General features: G+C 41.5%; 1 protein-coding gene across 3 annotated transcripts in view; it reads right to left on the bottom strand.

Annotated features, from left to right (window-relative positions):
* Positions 1 to 676: 676 nt before the first annotated feature.
* LOC120574188 (beta-1,4 N-acetylgalactosaminyltransferase 2-like) overlaps positions 677 to 16,535 on the bottom strand; it is a 33,169-nt gene continuing 17,310 nt past the window's right edge. For 2 of the 3 annotated variants that reach the window (XM_039824409.1, XM_039824407.1), the window contains 8 exons: positions 15,305 to 15,342; positions 13,914 to 13,980; positions 13,423 to 13,536; positions 13,065 to 13,151; positions 11,577 to 11,758; positions 9,079 to 9,222; positions 1,320 to 1,548; positions 677 to 1,201 (listed from right to left, as the gene is read on the bottom strand). In XM_039824409.1, the coding sequence (XP_039680343.1) occupies positions 1,005 to 1,201; positions 1,320 to 1,548; positions 9,079 to 9,222; positions 11,577 to 11,758; positions 13,065 to 13,151; positions 13,423 to 13,536; positions 13,914 to 13,980; positions 15,305 to 15,342 (1,058 nt within the window). In that variant the 3' untranslated portion in view covers positions 677 to 1,004. The remainder of the gene's footprint in view (positions 1,202 to 1,319; positions 1,549 to 9,078; positions 9,223 to 11,576; positions 11,759 to 13,064; positions 13,152 to 13,422; positions 13,537 to 13,913; positions 13,981 to 15,304; positions 15,343 to 16,535) is intronic. The other variant, XM_039824408.1, reaches the window with a different exon arrangement.

Genomic DNA, 16,535 nt, shown 5'->3' with positions numbered 1-16,535 from the left:
AAAGGACACCAGCCAAACTAGCAGTCAGGACTAGTCATTGGAAACCAGATGTGAGCCAAAAGAAAGTGGTGAGTCTGGGGCCACAAATGGCATAGAAAGAGTTGTAGTACAGTAAGGTATACATTCTAGAATCTTTTATTAACATGAACAATGGGTTGTGTTGGGTTCAATACACCTCTGGCTTTAATAAAAGAGCACAGCAGCTCATACAGTATGTAACACTGATACTCACATTTGTAAAAAAGCTGGGATTCAGACCAACTATACAAATAGTAATCCATGCAAACCTTATTAATATATCTTTATATGAGAGAACATTTCATTTTATTTATTATAGCACCCAAGGATAATACACACAATAAAGAAAACGCTTAAAGGGATACGCCACTGTTTGTTGAAATAGGGCTTATCACGGTCTCCCCTAGCTGTAGATAAGTGGGCCAATGCCTTTTTTGTGCATGCATTGTTTTAGTCCGGTGCAACAACGGCAGTGCCGCCACTAGTTAGCTTAGCATAGTGAATGGAATCCTATGTTGCCGGTTAGCATGTTGTGAGTAAAAGTGAGCCAACAAAAAAAAACAACAACAACCTAATTACTTGCACTAAGACAAAAAATGCGTTAGGTAGGTAGATAGGCCCACCTATCTACAGCTAGGGAAGACCGTGATAAGCCCTATTTCAACAAACGGTGGCGTATCCCCTTAAACAAAGATGAATGATAAAATTAAATCATTTTGGAAGATAAAGAGAGAAAAAGATTTCTAATTCAAAACTTAACTTAAAATTGCATTCATACAGGCCCTGCATTTATCTTTAAGCACCAATTCTCTGGTTTATTGGTATTTAAAGAGTCTCTCCCTATCCCAGAGGGGGCGACATTGTAAGGAGATTCATAAATAGGGAAACTTAGAGACTGTTCAGACCTGGTTTTGCCATCCAGAATCAGAACTATTTATTTGAATAACTGCAGGGAAATATGTAACCCAATTTCCTATTGTAGTCTTCTATCCATATTTGACACACTTTAGGTGGTTTTTGAAAAAGTGAAGCTGCAGTTTGAACTCCACATCACTGTTTCCAGGGTTTCTAAAACGGGCGTAGTGAGCATTGTCCTTGTTGTTGCCTGTTTTGGGCTGATGGTCAATGGACACATGGTCACACGTGGCGACCAGCAACGAGCCCAGGCCATCAATAAAGAACTCTAGAGTCAGAAACAGACATTTGGCCTTTAACACCTGCTTGTATCATGCCAACTAAAACTGAAAGTGTGTGGACTAACTGCCACTTGGACTCCAAACTCTGTCTGGGTCTAGACCTACCTGAGTGCGCTACCCTTTGGAGCTTAGGGTCAAATCCCACCTTCTGGATGGCATCTGTGCGAGCCAGGAAGAAGTTGACCACCCCACTGGCCAGAAAGCATTGTGGGTAACCAGGAAGTGATTGGAACTTCCCTTGAGACTTCCTGTACAGGCAGCCTCCTTCCATTTCCTCTCCTTCCTCATAGAGAAGAGAGAAATAAAACTGGTTCCCTTGTACTGTCCCACCTAGCTGATGAGAACAAAGAGACAAGAGAACTGGTCATAAACTGGCTACCAGTCCATTGTGTACCTACCTATTGCCAAATACATGCTGGGAAAGTCTTCAGTCTGACAGATGTAGTGGTTGTAAAAAAAAATAGTACATTTTATTCCAATCAAAAACAAGTCTAGAACTTGTCTTCCAGCTACTAGACTCTCTGCCAGACGTGGTCATCGGATAGAGAGTCCTTATTCAGAAATATTAAGCAAAATTGATCAAATCAACATAGAAATGCAGAGAGGATTCATAAGTAAATTTGTCGAGGAGCAGAAACCTCAAGCATGCAAAGTGAGTAAACTTAAAGGACAGGGAGTGTGTAGGATTTAGGGGACTCCATTGGCAGAAGTCGAATATAATATTAAGAAGTATCTTTTATTTAGTGTATAATCACCTGAAAATAAGATTTGTTGAGTTTTTGTTACCGTAGAATGAGCAGTTTATATCTACATACGGTGCGGAGTCCACCGTGTTGCACTGCCATGTTTCTACAGTAGCCCAGAACGGACAAACCAAACACTGGCAATAATTTGCATTTTTGCAATGGCCACCATAGTTGTAATACACACTTGAAGTTCCAGGGGTCTCATTTATAAACGTGGCGTATGCACAAAACGGGGCTGAAAATGGGCGTACGCCACTTACCTCGTAAAAGGTTGTGATTTATAAAAACCAAACTTGACAGGAGAATGTGAATTCTCCTGTCAATAAGAATAATAGTGAACCATGCGTACGCACATTTTGGAGACAAAATAGGAATTGCCGACGCAGATGGTGAGGTGGTGAACTGAAGTCAGACTGCAGAGAGTAAATGGGAATAAGATTATTCATAATATTTTCTAGTATTGATGCCTCACGCACATTCTTTCACTCATATATCATCCACGTTACCATGAAGATGAAATCCAGCAGTGTTATTTGCGCTTGTACTGAGTGATAATTGTTCCAAAAACACCTCCAACTCAAATCTTAAATCAAAACTCGTTCTTAATATTTAATCAGCGCTGTCTCGCTGTCACATTGTCCGCTACGGAGCGCAGGAGGAGGAGATGGCCCGACTTCATGGAATACGGGATAGCATTAAATACCCTAGCATTAGGTAATGGCACGACACAGTGTAAATAACTAAATATATGTCTTTAAAACTGTGCATATATCATCAAATGTCAAAGTCTGGAAATACAGCCGTTAAGCTCTCGCGCAATCGTTATATTATTACACTTAATGTCCTCGTTATCGGTCCTAACTTTAATACTGTTCATGACCAAACCTGCATGAAGAAAAGTGTATAATAAGTTTGCTTATTACATTTCGTCTTCAAATTGTATCTCGGGGTGGGGGATACCACTGATGCTGTGATGTTAGCAAGGTGTTAACAATCACAAATTGTTGTAAACATAAATACTGTGGTGAACCCGTGCGTAATGCTGCATGGTGGCACTGCTAGCACTGGAGGAGGACTACGCTAATGGAAGAATCAGGAGAAAAAGAGACTTCAGGGACCATGACGATAATATAGCTGTAATATTTATAGTAATATAGCTGCGCTCTTGGATCTATGTACTGAATTGGGTCCAGTAGAGAGGGCAACGCACTGGAACCGTGCCATCCCGGTCCAAATACAGGTCCTCGCCACTCTGGGTGAAACCGGCTGTGTCCAGAGGGAAACGTTAGACAGTTAAGGGTTTTTTTAAATAAATATTATATATAATCTTCAACTTTATCACTAAGGCTTGTTTGGATATAATATATAGTAATCTTATTATATACGTCTGGTATATCAAAGCTGTCCCCGAGTGCCGTAATGCCTGTTGTTTTGGAAGATTTTATTAATAAAGGTAGTCTATAGATCCAGTTTCCCTACACTGTGCGACAACAGGCCAAAATAATAATTCAATTGGCAGCAATTCCCGAGTGTCTGAGAGTTTTTTTGCTTTTTCTCCGCCAGTCGTCATGATTCGGTGTAACGAAAGAACAACTGCCAGGGTCGTTAACATACTGATCAGCATTCACGGGGTGCTTTACATTGACTATTTATGGTTAAAAATGGGCGTGTACAGGGCGGGATAAGAGGCTGATCCACGTACGCATGCTTGTAGGTAATCTGTGATTTATAAAGGGAACATTGCTTACAGGTGTGCGTACATACGGTTTTATAAATGTAACTTTTTTTCGGCGTACGTCATTTTGGGCTTTTGGTCGCACGTACACTTATAGTAAGGATCCTATGCACAGTTTTATAAATGAGACCCCAGTTGGTTGCAATCCGTAACCTCAACGCTAGATGCAGGACCACTGACACGGGGGACATCTTGTCAGTTACCCCAGTCCCTGGGTGCCCAAAAGGACCCTGTTACCTTTTAAGGCTCTGACACACCAACCTGACGGCCGACCGTTGGTAGAAAAGGCAGTCGGACTGTAACAGTGAGGAGCAAAGATGCTGTTGTGGAGCCAGATACGTTTTGTATTGCTATGTGACTCCTGGTGGTTGTTCTGTGAACTGTCCCTTTAACGAAGAAAACAGGAAGTGCTTTACTGCAGCCACATTACACGTTACTGCTGGCTCCAATCTTATGCCATCCTCGCCTTCACAGTTTATGAATGGCATCATCTGTAGGTTATATTGTTTATTATCATAAAAGAGACATGTAGCCTATGCATCATCATTTGTTTGAAAATGTATCGTGATTAGAAAGTTATGTCTTCTAAGTTAGCTAATGTGGTCGACTTTATTCTCTGTTATTTAGTACAGTCAAATTGGATATGTCCGTTGTACGGGCATAGCAAATGGTTTTGCTTTGTGTTAATACTTACCTTTTATCGTAATTTGTTCATTGTCCACAGTTTTACACTTAAACTTGATTAAACTGCCAAAATCAACACATCAGCCTGTTCCTTGGAGCTAGAAGAGAGTGTTTAGCTGTCTATATAGCTGAGCACACATTCTTGGAGACAACACTTCACGAGGACCTAACTGTATAAAGATAAACCATTATGACAAACCGTGAAGAGAGAATGCATATCCACCTACGAGAATCCACGGGACCTACAAGTTTATCCTTCGCTAAATAAAAACATAAAACTACATCTTCAAGAGCATTTTCTTGTGGACTGGAGACATCCACCTGTCCTATACGACAATGCCAGACCCAAACCCTGACAATATTAATACTCAAGCCCTGGATGTCAAGTCAGAATATGCTGCATATGCTGCACGCACACGAGCAGCCTATGCAAAGCGCCAAATAGATAATGCAAGTTGAGAAAGCAGCATAGAGGCTACATTCAATGCACCAACAGAAGAGTGTAAAGCTAAGGCGGCTGCAGAGGCAGCTGCAGATTTAGAAAGCCATTCCCACTCTATCATCAAAGCTGTTAACACATCATATTTACAGACAGTGGGCCTCATTCACCAATATCTTCCTAAGTTTTCTCTTAAAGGGGTGATAGAATGCAAAACCAATTTTACCCTGTCATAGCTGAATAACGACAGTTCGGTGGGTAAATAGGACATACATATAAGCTCAAAATCCCATTGACACCCCTTTACTATGAAAATCTCATATTTTGAAACTGCCGCTGTAAACGGGCGAATCTCAACAACGCTAGTTGCTTGAATAAGCATCTCAAAATCTGGAACCTTTGTCACAGCCGTGGGTGTATTAAGAGAACGGTCACGCCCCAACATTTACATAGGCTACACAACTGACCTGAGATCAGGTAGTCTTCTGAATCTAGGTCGTGCAGATCTCAGAAAATGTATATATTGTTCATATGCTATTTTACCATTAAATTCACTTCTGAGACTTTTTTATGCGAGAAATCAACTATGTAGAGGTCAAATATGGGCCGTTTTAAGAAAATTGATGTCTAATTGCAAATTTTGTCCGACTGTGTGTCGGACTTCAGAGGCCGGTGCTGCCTGTGTTGCTGCCTCGCCGCCCGGCCTGCCTTCCGTCACAGACCCCGGACTGCTGTGAGCTCCGTCACGACTGGCAGCCCACGGCACTCCATATCCGCGCAAAGTCACCGTTTTGGGCTAATGAACTACGAAACGCAGCTGCTCTGACAGAGCTCCAGGGCCTGCAACTCCCCTCTTCCTGCTAGCTAAATGTGTATGTGCCTGGTGTATGTGAGTGAAAGCGCGGTCAGTTGTTACGCCAGCATTCTCTTACCACAGGTTCCAGTTACTCTTTTAATGTGTGTAATTATAATGTGTTGAGTTATTTAAACAAACGATTGGGGAAATAAACGCCGCTTGTCCGTGAGTATCATTGATAGAGCCTGCGGCTGGATGGAGCTCTATCAATGAGAGCTAGCTAGCCTCCTCTTAGAATTCCTCTGGAATTCACAAAAATTAATTAACTTGAAATCGGACACCGTTGTTAGCTTAATAAAACATTTAGTTAGATGTTGTATATGTGGCGTGACGAAATTCAAACTGTAAATATACTGGAAATTACGACCAAAAATGAAGCTAACTAGCCGCAATCTGTACACATAGGATTGAAGGGACAGTCGCAGCTAACGAAACCCTTATAGCTCACAAATATTCATTAACTTGAAATCGGACACCGTTGTTAGCTTAATAAAACATTTAGTTAGATGTTGTATAAGTGGCGTGACGAAATTCAACCTGTAAATATACTCGAATTACAACCAAAGATGAAGCTAACTAGCCGCAATCTGTACACATAGGATTGAAGGGACAGTCGCAGCTAACGAAACCCTTACAGCTCACAAATATTCATTAACTTGAAATCGGACACCGTTGTTAGCTTTATAAGACATTTAGGTATATGTTGTATAGCTAAGTGGCGTGACATGTGTGTAACATGTGGTAAGAGATTGCTGGTGTAACAAGCTCGCTGACCGCGCTCTCACACACGGGCCATTTAGCTAGCAGGAAGAGACGAGATGCAGGCCCTGGAGCTCTGTCAGGGCAGCGGCGTTTGGTAGTAGTCCATTTGCCCAAACGGTGACTATGAGGTGCTGTGGGCTGCCGGAGCTCAATCGAGCTCACAGCAGGCCGGGGTCTGTGGAGGAAGGCAGGCTGGGCGGCGAGGCAGCAACACAGGCAGCTGAACTCCGACACACAGTTTTACCAAATTTGCAATTAGCCATCCATTTTCGTAAAACGGCCCATATTTGAGCTTTATATAGTTGATTTCTCGCATAAAAAGTCTCAGAAGTGAATTTGATAAGGAAACCTTGCAGTGTCTGGAATATGAGATTCTGTCGTGTTTCTAGTGTGTGTTTTGGGGATTCGCTCAACCAATCAGCACGCGACCTCTAATGCGTGTGTATGGCGATTCGCTCAACCAATCAGCGCACGTCTCTACGTGTGTGTACGGGGATAAGGCTCAACCAAGCAGCGCACAGCTCATCTAAATATTCATGACCATACCATATTTGGAAGAAAAGCTCTTGTTACAAATCGGGCCAAAACACAGGGATGCATAAGGGCCAATAAAATATCAACCAGGCCATTTTCAGCCCAACTAATGTTACATACCCCATTAGGAGACCATAAGGAACAGTGTGAAATACCCTATATAATCATTCTATCACCCCTTTAAATATGTTCTTAAGAAAGTCCCTAAGAAAAGTCTACATTGGATTCATGACGTGTTCTTAAACAGCAGAATTGCTCGCACCTGTGTTCTTAGGATTGATGAATCCCACGTCTTTGTAATTGAAAGTGTGTGCCTGTTGTTCCTAATTAGCATAAGAAAACGCCCCGCAAATTCCCATGTAAGGACATGACACTTCCTGTGCACCTCCTGGGAAGCGGGAGACTGCGTTCACGCAGGATTTAATCACTTTAATTGCTGATGTGCATTGCAGTGTTAGGGCCCTATTTTAACGATCTGAAACGCAAGTATCAAACGTGAAACGCAAATAGCTTTGTGGGCGGATCTCGGCCGATGTTGCTATTATAACGGCGGGATAAATGAGTCTTGCGCCCGACGCAAATCTTAAATGGGTTGGTCTGAAGTAGCTAGGTGTGGTTTGGGCGTAACATGCAATAAACCAATCAGAGCGTCATCTCACATTCCCTTTAAGAGCAGGCGCGCTTGTTCCATGGCGGATTGCTATTATGACGGCGGATTTGCCTGGCGCACGCCAGCAGGAGCTGTCTGAGATGCGGCAAAGTAATAAATGCCCGTCTTGACCGGGTGGCGATGTTGCTGCGGCCTCTCGGGCGCATCTCCTCAAGTCTGGAGAGGATTGCTGCAGCCATGGAGTGTGGGCCTCCAAACGTACCACCTGCACCTGTTGTGCCCCTTCCTCCTCCCCCCACTCCATCTCCGTCCACCCGCTCCACCATGAGCACATCGCACATTGCATCTCCCGGACCAGATTCCGCTGGAGTGTCCAATCCCACCGTAGTTCAATATCATGTCTCCTTAAGTCCTCTAATATTTCCTAATTTATGTCATCAACACATCCATGATTCATGGAAATGTTGTGTGAAACACAACAAGCCACAAAGAATGAGGACTTTTTTGAGGACTGTACTGTAAAGTGCCTCCTGACCTATCCAAACACCCGTAGCGCATTTTCAGTAATATTTTTCCTTGTAATTATGTATGGTTTGCAAAAATGGGAACTGCTGCGTCCGTTTGGATGAGAGAAGTAAAGTGTATGCGCGTTTTGCACACGCTACATTATGGCCAAGCATGCGCCCCTAAAATAGCATCTGAATAACGCGCTACTGACTTTAGACTAGCGCCACTGACTTTAGACCAGGTTTTTCCTGGTCAGTGGCGGAATTGTTTTCTGAAACTGCAAAATAGCACCAGGGAACGTTTGCGCCTGAATACGCCTCCTCTTTTCGCTGAACCGCCCCCGGGAGCGCAAATACATTCCCTAATTTACCGACGTGCGTCTGTGGAGGGAAAAGTCCGCTGTGCGTCGGGTGCAAAATAGAAATGATACATGCGTCGGTCTACAAAGGCAATTGCGCTTTCTTTCTTTGCATACTATGAATTTCTTTCAACAAATGATCAGAAATACATTACAGTGAAATACTATCATTGTAAACGACTGTAGAATTAAATAAAATGCAGTAACCAATTATTTGGAGCAAAGTGTCATCACTCAAATGTGCGTAAGAGTGCTCTTGAGTGTTGGTAGATTTTGTTCTTAGCGAAGAACAAATCCAAGATAAGAAAACATTAGTGAATGTCAGAATCTTCGTAAAAAAGTGCGTAAATGGGGTTTAAGGACACATTTCTTCGTAAGAACGGTGGTGAATGAGGCCCAGTGTTGCTGCCAATAGGTCTCTCTTTGGTCTTTACAAGCTTATTTGTACAAGTGTGAGTTCAGTGCCAGGTGAAGTGGCAACACGCCAAACCAAATCTTGCTCACAGCCCCTGAAAGTCTGGGACTGGCCCTGTGTTTGCACACCTGACTACAGAAATGACAATGCACTTAAAAACATTTTACTTGAAAATAATCAAGACAAGCTGACTGCTCAGACATCATTCTCATTCTTACCACGTCCAGTTCTGGGACCGCCTCCATCACCTCCACCAGCTTCTCTATCTTTGTGTTCTCCGTGAACAAAAAGTCATCGTCCACCCACAGGAAGTACTTGGTGGTTACCTGGGAGACGGCCAGATTCCTGCCAGCAAACCAGCCCTGAGGAAGAAAAAAACAACGTTCATCTTTGGAATCTTTTAAGATCTTTAAAATGTTCATTTCAGGTGACAAGTACAATGCAATGCAGAGCATTAACAGATACATTTTTTAATTAAATAATAATATGATCATCATATATCAAATATGGTAGAAATGTTAATCAATTGGAAATTTCGTTGATATATGGGTTAATGAAATTTGGTTGTTAATGTTACAATGTGTGTTTGTCATAGGCTACCTGCAAACTAGTCGCTTTTCGGTTTTGAATGAGAAAATGTTATCCACGTGAATCGTGTAGATCCGAAGAGTTTTTATTTGGGGGGGGTCCGAGTGTAAATAGTATAATTTATATTTGAAAAATGAATAAATACATTAATAAAACAAACCGATTATTTTTAGGCAAAAAAACACAGGTGATCGTATTCGGTCAAAGGGTGCAGCACACATTGAACATGCGCGTGTGTTTTTATGTGTGTGCTTGGCTATGTGTGGTGTATTTGGCCTGCTGCATTTGCATTACTCTTCTAAGCCAATGTATGAGAGCTGCAGTAATGATTGTTTGACCTCGGCTTGTTGGCTGGTATTTGAAATATGTTTGGCGGGCTAGTCAGAGTTCTATGGTGCTGTTGTATCGGCAACTTTAAATCAATCTCTCTTGTTCACTCATTTAGTAAACCGCGGTGGAGGTGGGTGGGCATCTGCGCGAGTGTGTGTAATGTTAGGCTATTTGTGTCAAGGGAAACTCAAAATTTCAGAGCACCCTCACTGAAACGTCCAGCAACCCCAAAGCACCAGCAAAAGAACCTCCCTGGCGCCGCCACTGAAATGCTGACAGCTAAACAGTGTAAAAGTTGGTCTGTATTTCACTGTAGAGGATTCCAATAACAGTCTGATGCAGCCTCGCCTCGCCAGCCTCGTGGTGCATTCAAAGTTGTTGTAAAATTCCCATCCAGTGGTTGTTTAACAGGAATTTACTGGTGAAATAAGTTATTGTTGGGGATTGGGGTGTCACCTTTTTCAGCCCTTCTGAGTTTGCAGGTATGGTGTATACAGTACAGGCCAAAAGTTTGGACACACCTTCTCATTCAATGTGTTTCTTTATTTTCATGACTATTTACATTGTAGATTCTTACTGAAGACATCAAAACTATGAATGAACACATATGGAATTATGTACTTAACAAAAAAGTGTGAAATAACTGAAAACATGTCTTATATTTTAGATTCTTCAAAGTAGCCACCCTTTGCTTTTTTGGTGTTCTCTCAATGAGCTTCATGAGGTAGTCACCTGAAATGGTTTTCACTTCACAGGTGTGCCTTGTCAGGGTTAATTAGTGGAATTTTTTCCCTTATTAATAAAAAAGTAACTTTTGGCCTGTACTGTATGTGTGTGTGTTCAGTTCTTTATTAAAGGTGCTCTAAATGATGGGACGCTTTTTTTAGGCTACAACATTTTTTGTCACATACAGCAAACATCTCCTCACTATCTGCAAGCTGCCTGTCCCCTGAACACACTGTAAAAAAACACGGTCTCTGTAGACAGCCCAGGCTCCACAAACAACAAAAACAAACTGCGCCAACCTGCACCACCAAACATAACAAACAGTGTTCCAGCCAATAACCAACAAGAAGGAGCTGGTTGAGCCATCACTGCAGTAGCGTTAGCACGTAGGCTACTTCCACAATGCGTATTCATGACTCAACCAGCTCCTTACACATACATACATGCATACATACATACATAGAGTCAGTATGGAAACATATTAAAAAAGGGACAGAGACAATAAATAAAGGCAATTAACAATCAATATAAAAAACAACAAGTCCTATAGTCTCTGCCGTAGCCATCCTTTAAGACAGTGGTTCTCAAACTTTTTTTCAATAATGTATATATATATATATATATATATATATAATATATATAAAATCCCTTACTTTTTACAAATACAAAACATTTTTGGTAGAAAAAAAACAATAATTACGTACCCCCTGCACTACTCCAAAGTACCCCTAGGTATATGTGTAACCCCATTTAAAAAAAAACACTGCTTTAAGATGAGCATTGTTTGTGTTGAGCAGCCCTATAGCAGAAAAGACTTGGAAGAGGGATTAGTTCTCCTCAGAGGCACAAATATAAACCTGTATATATGAACCTATACTTGAAAGCCTGATGCTGGAAATTTGTCCATTCACTCGAAACCGTTGTACTCTGTCAGTAAGAAAATCTAAAAGCAAGATAAAAGTTGATCTGGTCATTTAAAATAAGGCAAGGCAGTGTGCGTGCGTGCGTGCGTGCGTGCGTGCGTGCGTGCGTGCGTGCGTGCGTGCGTGCGTGCGTGCGTGCGTGCGTGCACCTGTGCTGGAGGCATGAAGTACTGCCGGATGTGTTCTCCAGTGATGTGCTCTGGTTCAAAGCTGTCATCTGCAATGACGACTTCTATGTTGCTATAGAAACGCCGGATGCTACTCAACAACACCTTGAGTTGTGGGTAGCGCAGAAATGTCTTTGTGGCGATGGTGACGTGAGAGTTGATATCTGACAGACAGAAGTAGGCAAAGAGTTATTACAAGACACTATAAAGACATTATGATTAGTGTACATGAACATGCTAGCTGCCCTCTTTTTAACAGGAGATTAGCATGTGTTGGTATAGATCCATCAGTGAATAACAGATATAATACAGATCAGTGTTGTTTGATGATTATTTTATTTTTAAATCCTAGATTCACAAATCAAATATTAATGCGCATAATACACTATAAAAAAAGCTGTCTACCACAGGCTGTAAAAATAGTGGAAGTAGCACCGTGGCGTTTGTTTTGAAGCCTCAAGTTTGTCAATTTGGCCGTCACCATCTTGGTTTTTTAAAACCAAACGTGACGATTTTTTTGAAGAGAGGGTGGAGCTGGGCAGGATGATATTTTAGTGATTGCCAGTGTTGTTTATGGTTACAATGATGCTGCACTAAGCTAAACGCTAAAGAGGGTATGTTGCCAGTTTTCAACCCTTCTGAAGCGAATCATCCAGTGGACCTCCGGGTACTGGAGCCATTCATCTGCATGTACGGCTGTACACAGAAAAACAGCAAACTTTCCCTTAGGTCACCAGCTAACGATAGCACTAGCTAGCTAGCTTGGTTGGCAGAATGCTGAACATTCAGTGCATTTTTAGGTGAGCAAGATATTTAAATTCATTTTGATGAAGTGATACACAGTGAGAGGGTCTAAGTTTAGGATAAAAACATGAGCAACACCCATCAACAAGTTGACGGCTGTTTTAATGTACACAGTGCCATGGTTAGCTAAGCCTCTGTCCTGATTGACAGGTCTGTGTGTAGCCACGCCCTAAAGCATCCCCAGCTTTATCGTCAATTTTAAATGACATATGGGACCGTCATTTACAAAAATGAACGTGCTGTGTTGAAGAAGACTTGAAACTACTGACTGACACCAAATTACGTAAAAAAGTAGTATTAGGTTAATTTTGCCATATCCTTTTTTACAAGCTGACTTCTTTTTGCAACAAGTGGAATCGCCCACTGCTGGAAATTAGATAGAATGCAGGTTTAAGGCACTTCCGCTTGGATGCACTTTTCAGACCATGCTGCCATTATTTTTTCAGTCCATGCTGTTAACCCCAAAGCACGTCAGTTTCATCATTCTGCTTGCCGTATCTTTTATACAGAAGGTTGATTTTAAATTTTACTAGTCGTTTATCTTATGAAAATAAATCACCTGCTGTGACATCAAACCCACAGAGCGTAGAAGCAGCACTTTGCTGCCTTTGATAATAATTAAATGTAATTTTTATCCACCAGACTCCATGTTGAGTGCACTCTTACCTGTCCCCATGTCGTGCAGCACTGGCAGCTGAGGCTGTTTGATGGTAATGGGAAACACAGCTTCATGGTTTTCAAACTGGAAGGATGCTAAGTACAGAAAAGGACAGCTGAGCAGTGTCTTACTCCTAACACATTAGTTGTTGACATTTAGGAAACAAAGTGGGCTTAAATTAAGCTGCAATTCACTAATTCTAGTAAACACACACAGAAACACACATTTATGCACATGCATACCTGTACAACACATTGACAACTGCACTAATTGTTTTTAACCATATCAGGATCATTGTGTGCATTTAATTTCTGCAATGACTGAAAATCTGTTTTCTAGCTCAGTTCAAATTTCTTAGATTTATACCGAGGTCTCCAGTGTGTATATGGTAGACAGTGCTGGTGTAGATCACTTTAGCCAGTGCATCGTTGAGGATCACCAGGCTGCTAGATTCCATAATCAGTCTGGTCCCACCACCACCTGTCATTTATTAATTTTTTTTGCCAAAACATAAATAGATTTTAACAAGAATTACTGTTATACTTTGATTAGCTGATAATATATACATAACATATACAACTTCTTCTTCATCTAATTGACCTACAAGGTAAAAAAGTGTGTCAACTATTCGACCCATGGTACCTCAGGGACTTAAAGCTTGGGCTTAGCCTCCAAAGGTTCCCTCATCTGTCAAAAGTTTCGAAAGCACGGTCACAGCAGGAATCACATCTGATGCCAATGTCTTTCAGGCAGGAGTAGGCTGAAGCTCATTTGCTTAAACAAATCAGGCTTAGTCAAATCTATTCAGAACTCCAACTACAGCCTATATGAAGTTAGTTCTGATATTGAAATCTCACCTTGGACCTTCACACCTTCAGCTACATTCTCCGTAGTCAGGACCCCTTTGGACACATTCAAGGACACCTAGAGTAGACACACCAGAGCAAATCTTCTATTGTCTACTTTCCCTTTCAAATAATGATTTAAATCCTGTCCAGAAAAAATTGTGACTTTGTACAAGGATCCTATCCTTCTTTCCTATCTTCCTCGGTTTTTGAGTGTAGTGTTCTTTAGGCTGGCTTGCTCACCAGCTACGGAAACTTCCTCTGGTTGCTAGAAGTCGTGTGCAGTGGTCAGTCCACAGATCTGCCAAGGTTCTTACTATGTTAATTTAAGGACCTTTAGCTTGGAGCTTGGTTGGTCTTTAGCTAACTGCTGGCAAATTGTTGGAGGCTCCAATTGCTTGGATTTCCTGGCTTTGCTTGCTAAAAACAGCTGGAATCAGCCTAAAATCGTGAAATGGTGTATCAAAAAGAAAATCTTTTCCGCATTGGCTTCACTTTTTAGGCACGGAAGTTACTGCTTTTTTGGGCACCAGACTATTAGTATAATTGTTTTGTAATAAATCATTACATTTTTGTTCAATTTATTTATTTCCCAAGATGGAAGAAGGCCAGTCCCACACCAGTCCCACACCACCACCACACAATCAGAGAATCAGAGAAAGCCAGGACAGCGCTGTGCTGTCTGCGCACAGCTAGCACAGGCTGCAAGAACAAGGTGAGCAGCTACACCACAGACCTCAACGTCAGGCCGCATTTTTCAAGACATTTTGAAAGCCAATGGTAATTGCGTAGTGTCATTCACAGTCAAACTCTACCATAATATTCATCACCGTTTCCTTCTGGCTTTTCAGGGAAAGTGTTTTCCAGACATTATGACAAGAATACAAATATGGAGATAATAATACTTAGACTTTTTGGGATAAAATGAAAAATTGAAAACAAATCAAATTCAAAATAAAACTGAATAAATATCAGCTTTCAAAATCAAATACAAAAGCAACTATTGCAGCGGTTTCAGGACCTGTACCACATAGTTGCAGTGAAATTTCTGCCCCCATTTCCAAGGTTAATAGCAAGATGGCTGCTGTACAATGATGTTACATGATGTCATGCTATGGTAATGTCAGCACCAAGCCAAGAAATGATTTCTATAAAAACAGATTGTATTTAAAGTTATTTAAATGTGACTTTAAAATGACACAATGTTGCCTTCTTTATTATACAGTATTACTTTCTGTATGTTTAATCTTCAAATGTGTTAAAGTATATTAGGTGTATCTAATACATAATGAATCTTGAATTTTTAAACATTCGGCAGCCATCTTGTATCAACCACCAGATTGATCTGCGTGAGATTGACCAGCCGATTTGTTGCATCCCATGTGGGATGGGAGCACACTAACCTTGTAGCTGCTTCTTTGTCCTGCATGCAGTGCTAAACCTGAAATCAAAATAACCTCATGCTTTCATACTTTAACAGGACACATCTCTGGCTTTGGAACTTCCTCCTGTTAAACTGCAAAAAAATCCCCAAGCAGCATTTTTTTTTTGGGGGGGGGGGGTAGATTTATCAAGCTGTTTGCGCCTGTTTCCAGGCGCTAATTGGTCGCAAAGACAGACGTAACCGATGCGGACTATTTACAAACAGGGCGCACTTGGGTAAAATCGCAGATTGTCTGCCACATGAGCGAGAAGAGACAAGTTGCGCTTTCAATATGCGTTCATGGGGAAAGTGGGAGTTCCACCCAAAAAGGTGGGAGGATAAGCACAAAGTGCACCTAATTATATATTCCGTGGTATTTACAAAGACTGTCAGTAAGAGCGCGCCGCTATTCTTCGGGGGAAATTCTCCGCCTCTTAAAAGCAGGTCTAAGCCAGCCGCAGTCGAGTTTCCTCATAGACCTTTATGCCGCTGGTGAAATGGCAACAGTAATTTGAGCAAGACGAAGACATAGGCGAGGCTGAAAATATTTTTAACACAAGAATCACACTTTGTCAGTGAACACATCATTTAGCATTACAGATCAAGCAGCCATGCAATATTAGAGTTACTGGAAGAAATCAAAGATGAAATTGAATCTCCCACTCAGCGTTCACATCCCATTCCAGCAGTTGTTAAACTCCTCGCTACATTACAAAGATCATTTCAAACAGTCATAGCATCAGCAGTGGGAATATCGCAGTCTGCACTCAGCCATATCATAGCACAAGTACCGCTTTGCTACAGCGCAATTTACGGTATAGTGGGAGGAGAAAGACGCTGATTGCCTGATGGGTGTCAGGGTTGATAAATACTACGCAAAATGTGGAAGCATAGCGTGCGCTATTACCGAACTCGCATAAACAGAAGCAGCACAAACTGCGCTAGTGTTAGTAAATTAGGCCCACTGTGTGTCAGGATTAGGAATACACCTTACATATTGCTAAGTCAACTCATCTGCTGTGGTATTGTTTGTTGGTTATTACTATTCTCAGTTAACCATATTTTTGTATTGGCTTACACCCATGCACCCATGCTTTTTGGAGTTTGATTGGGTTTTACTTTGCGTTTTAAGATACACTATGACCATTAATTTCACCAGATATTCCAGCCATATATTCCAGTTTCATTTATGGTTTGACTAAATCCCCTAA

The sequence above is a fragment of the Perca fluviatilis genome, chromosome 15 (genome assembly GCF_010015445.1).
Source record: "Perca fluviatilis chromosome 15, GENO_Pfluv_1.0, whole genome shotgun sequence".
In the NCBI taxonomy this organism is placed as follows: domain Eukaryota; kingdom Metazoa; phylum Chordata; class Actinopteri; order Perciformes; family Percidae; genus Perca; species Perca fluviatilis.
This window is presented reverse-complemented; position numbering and strand designations above follow the sequence as displayed.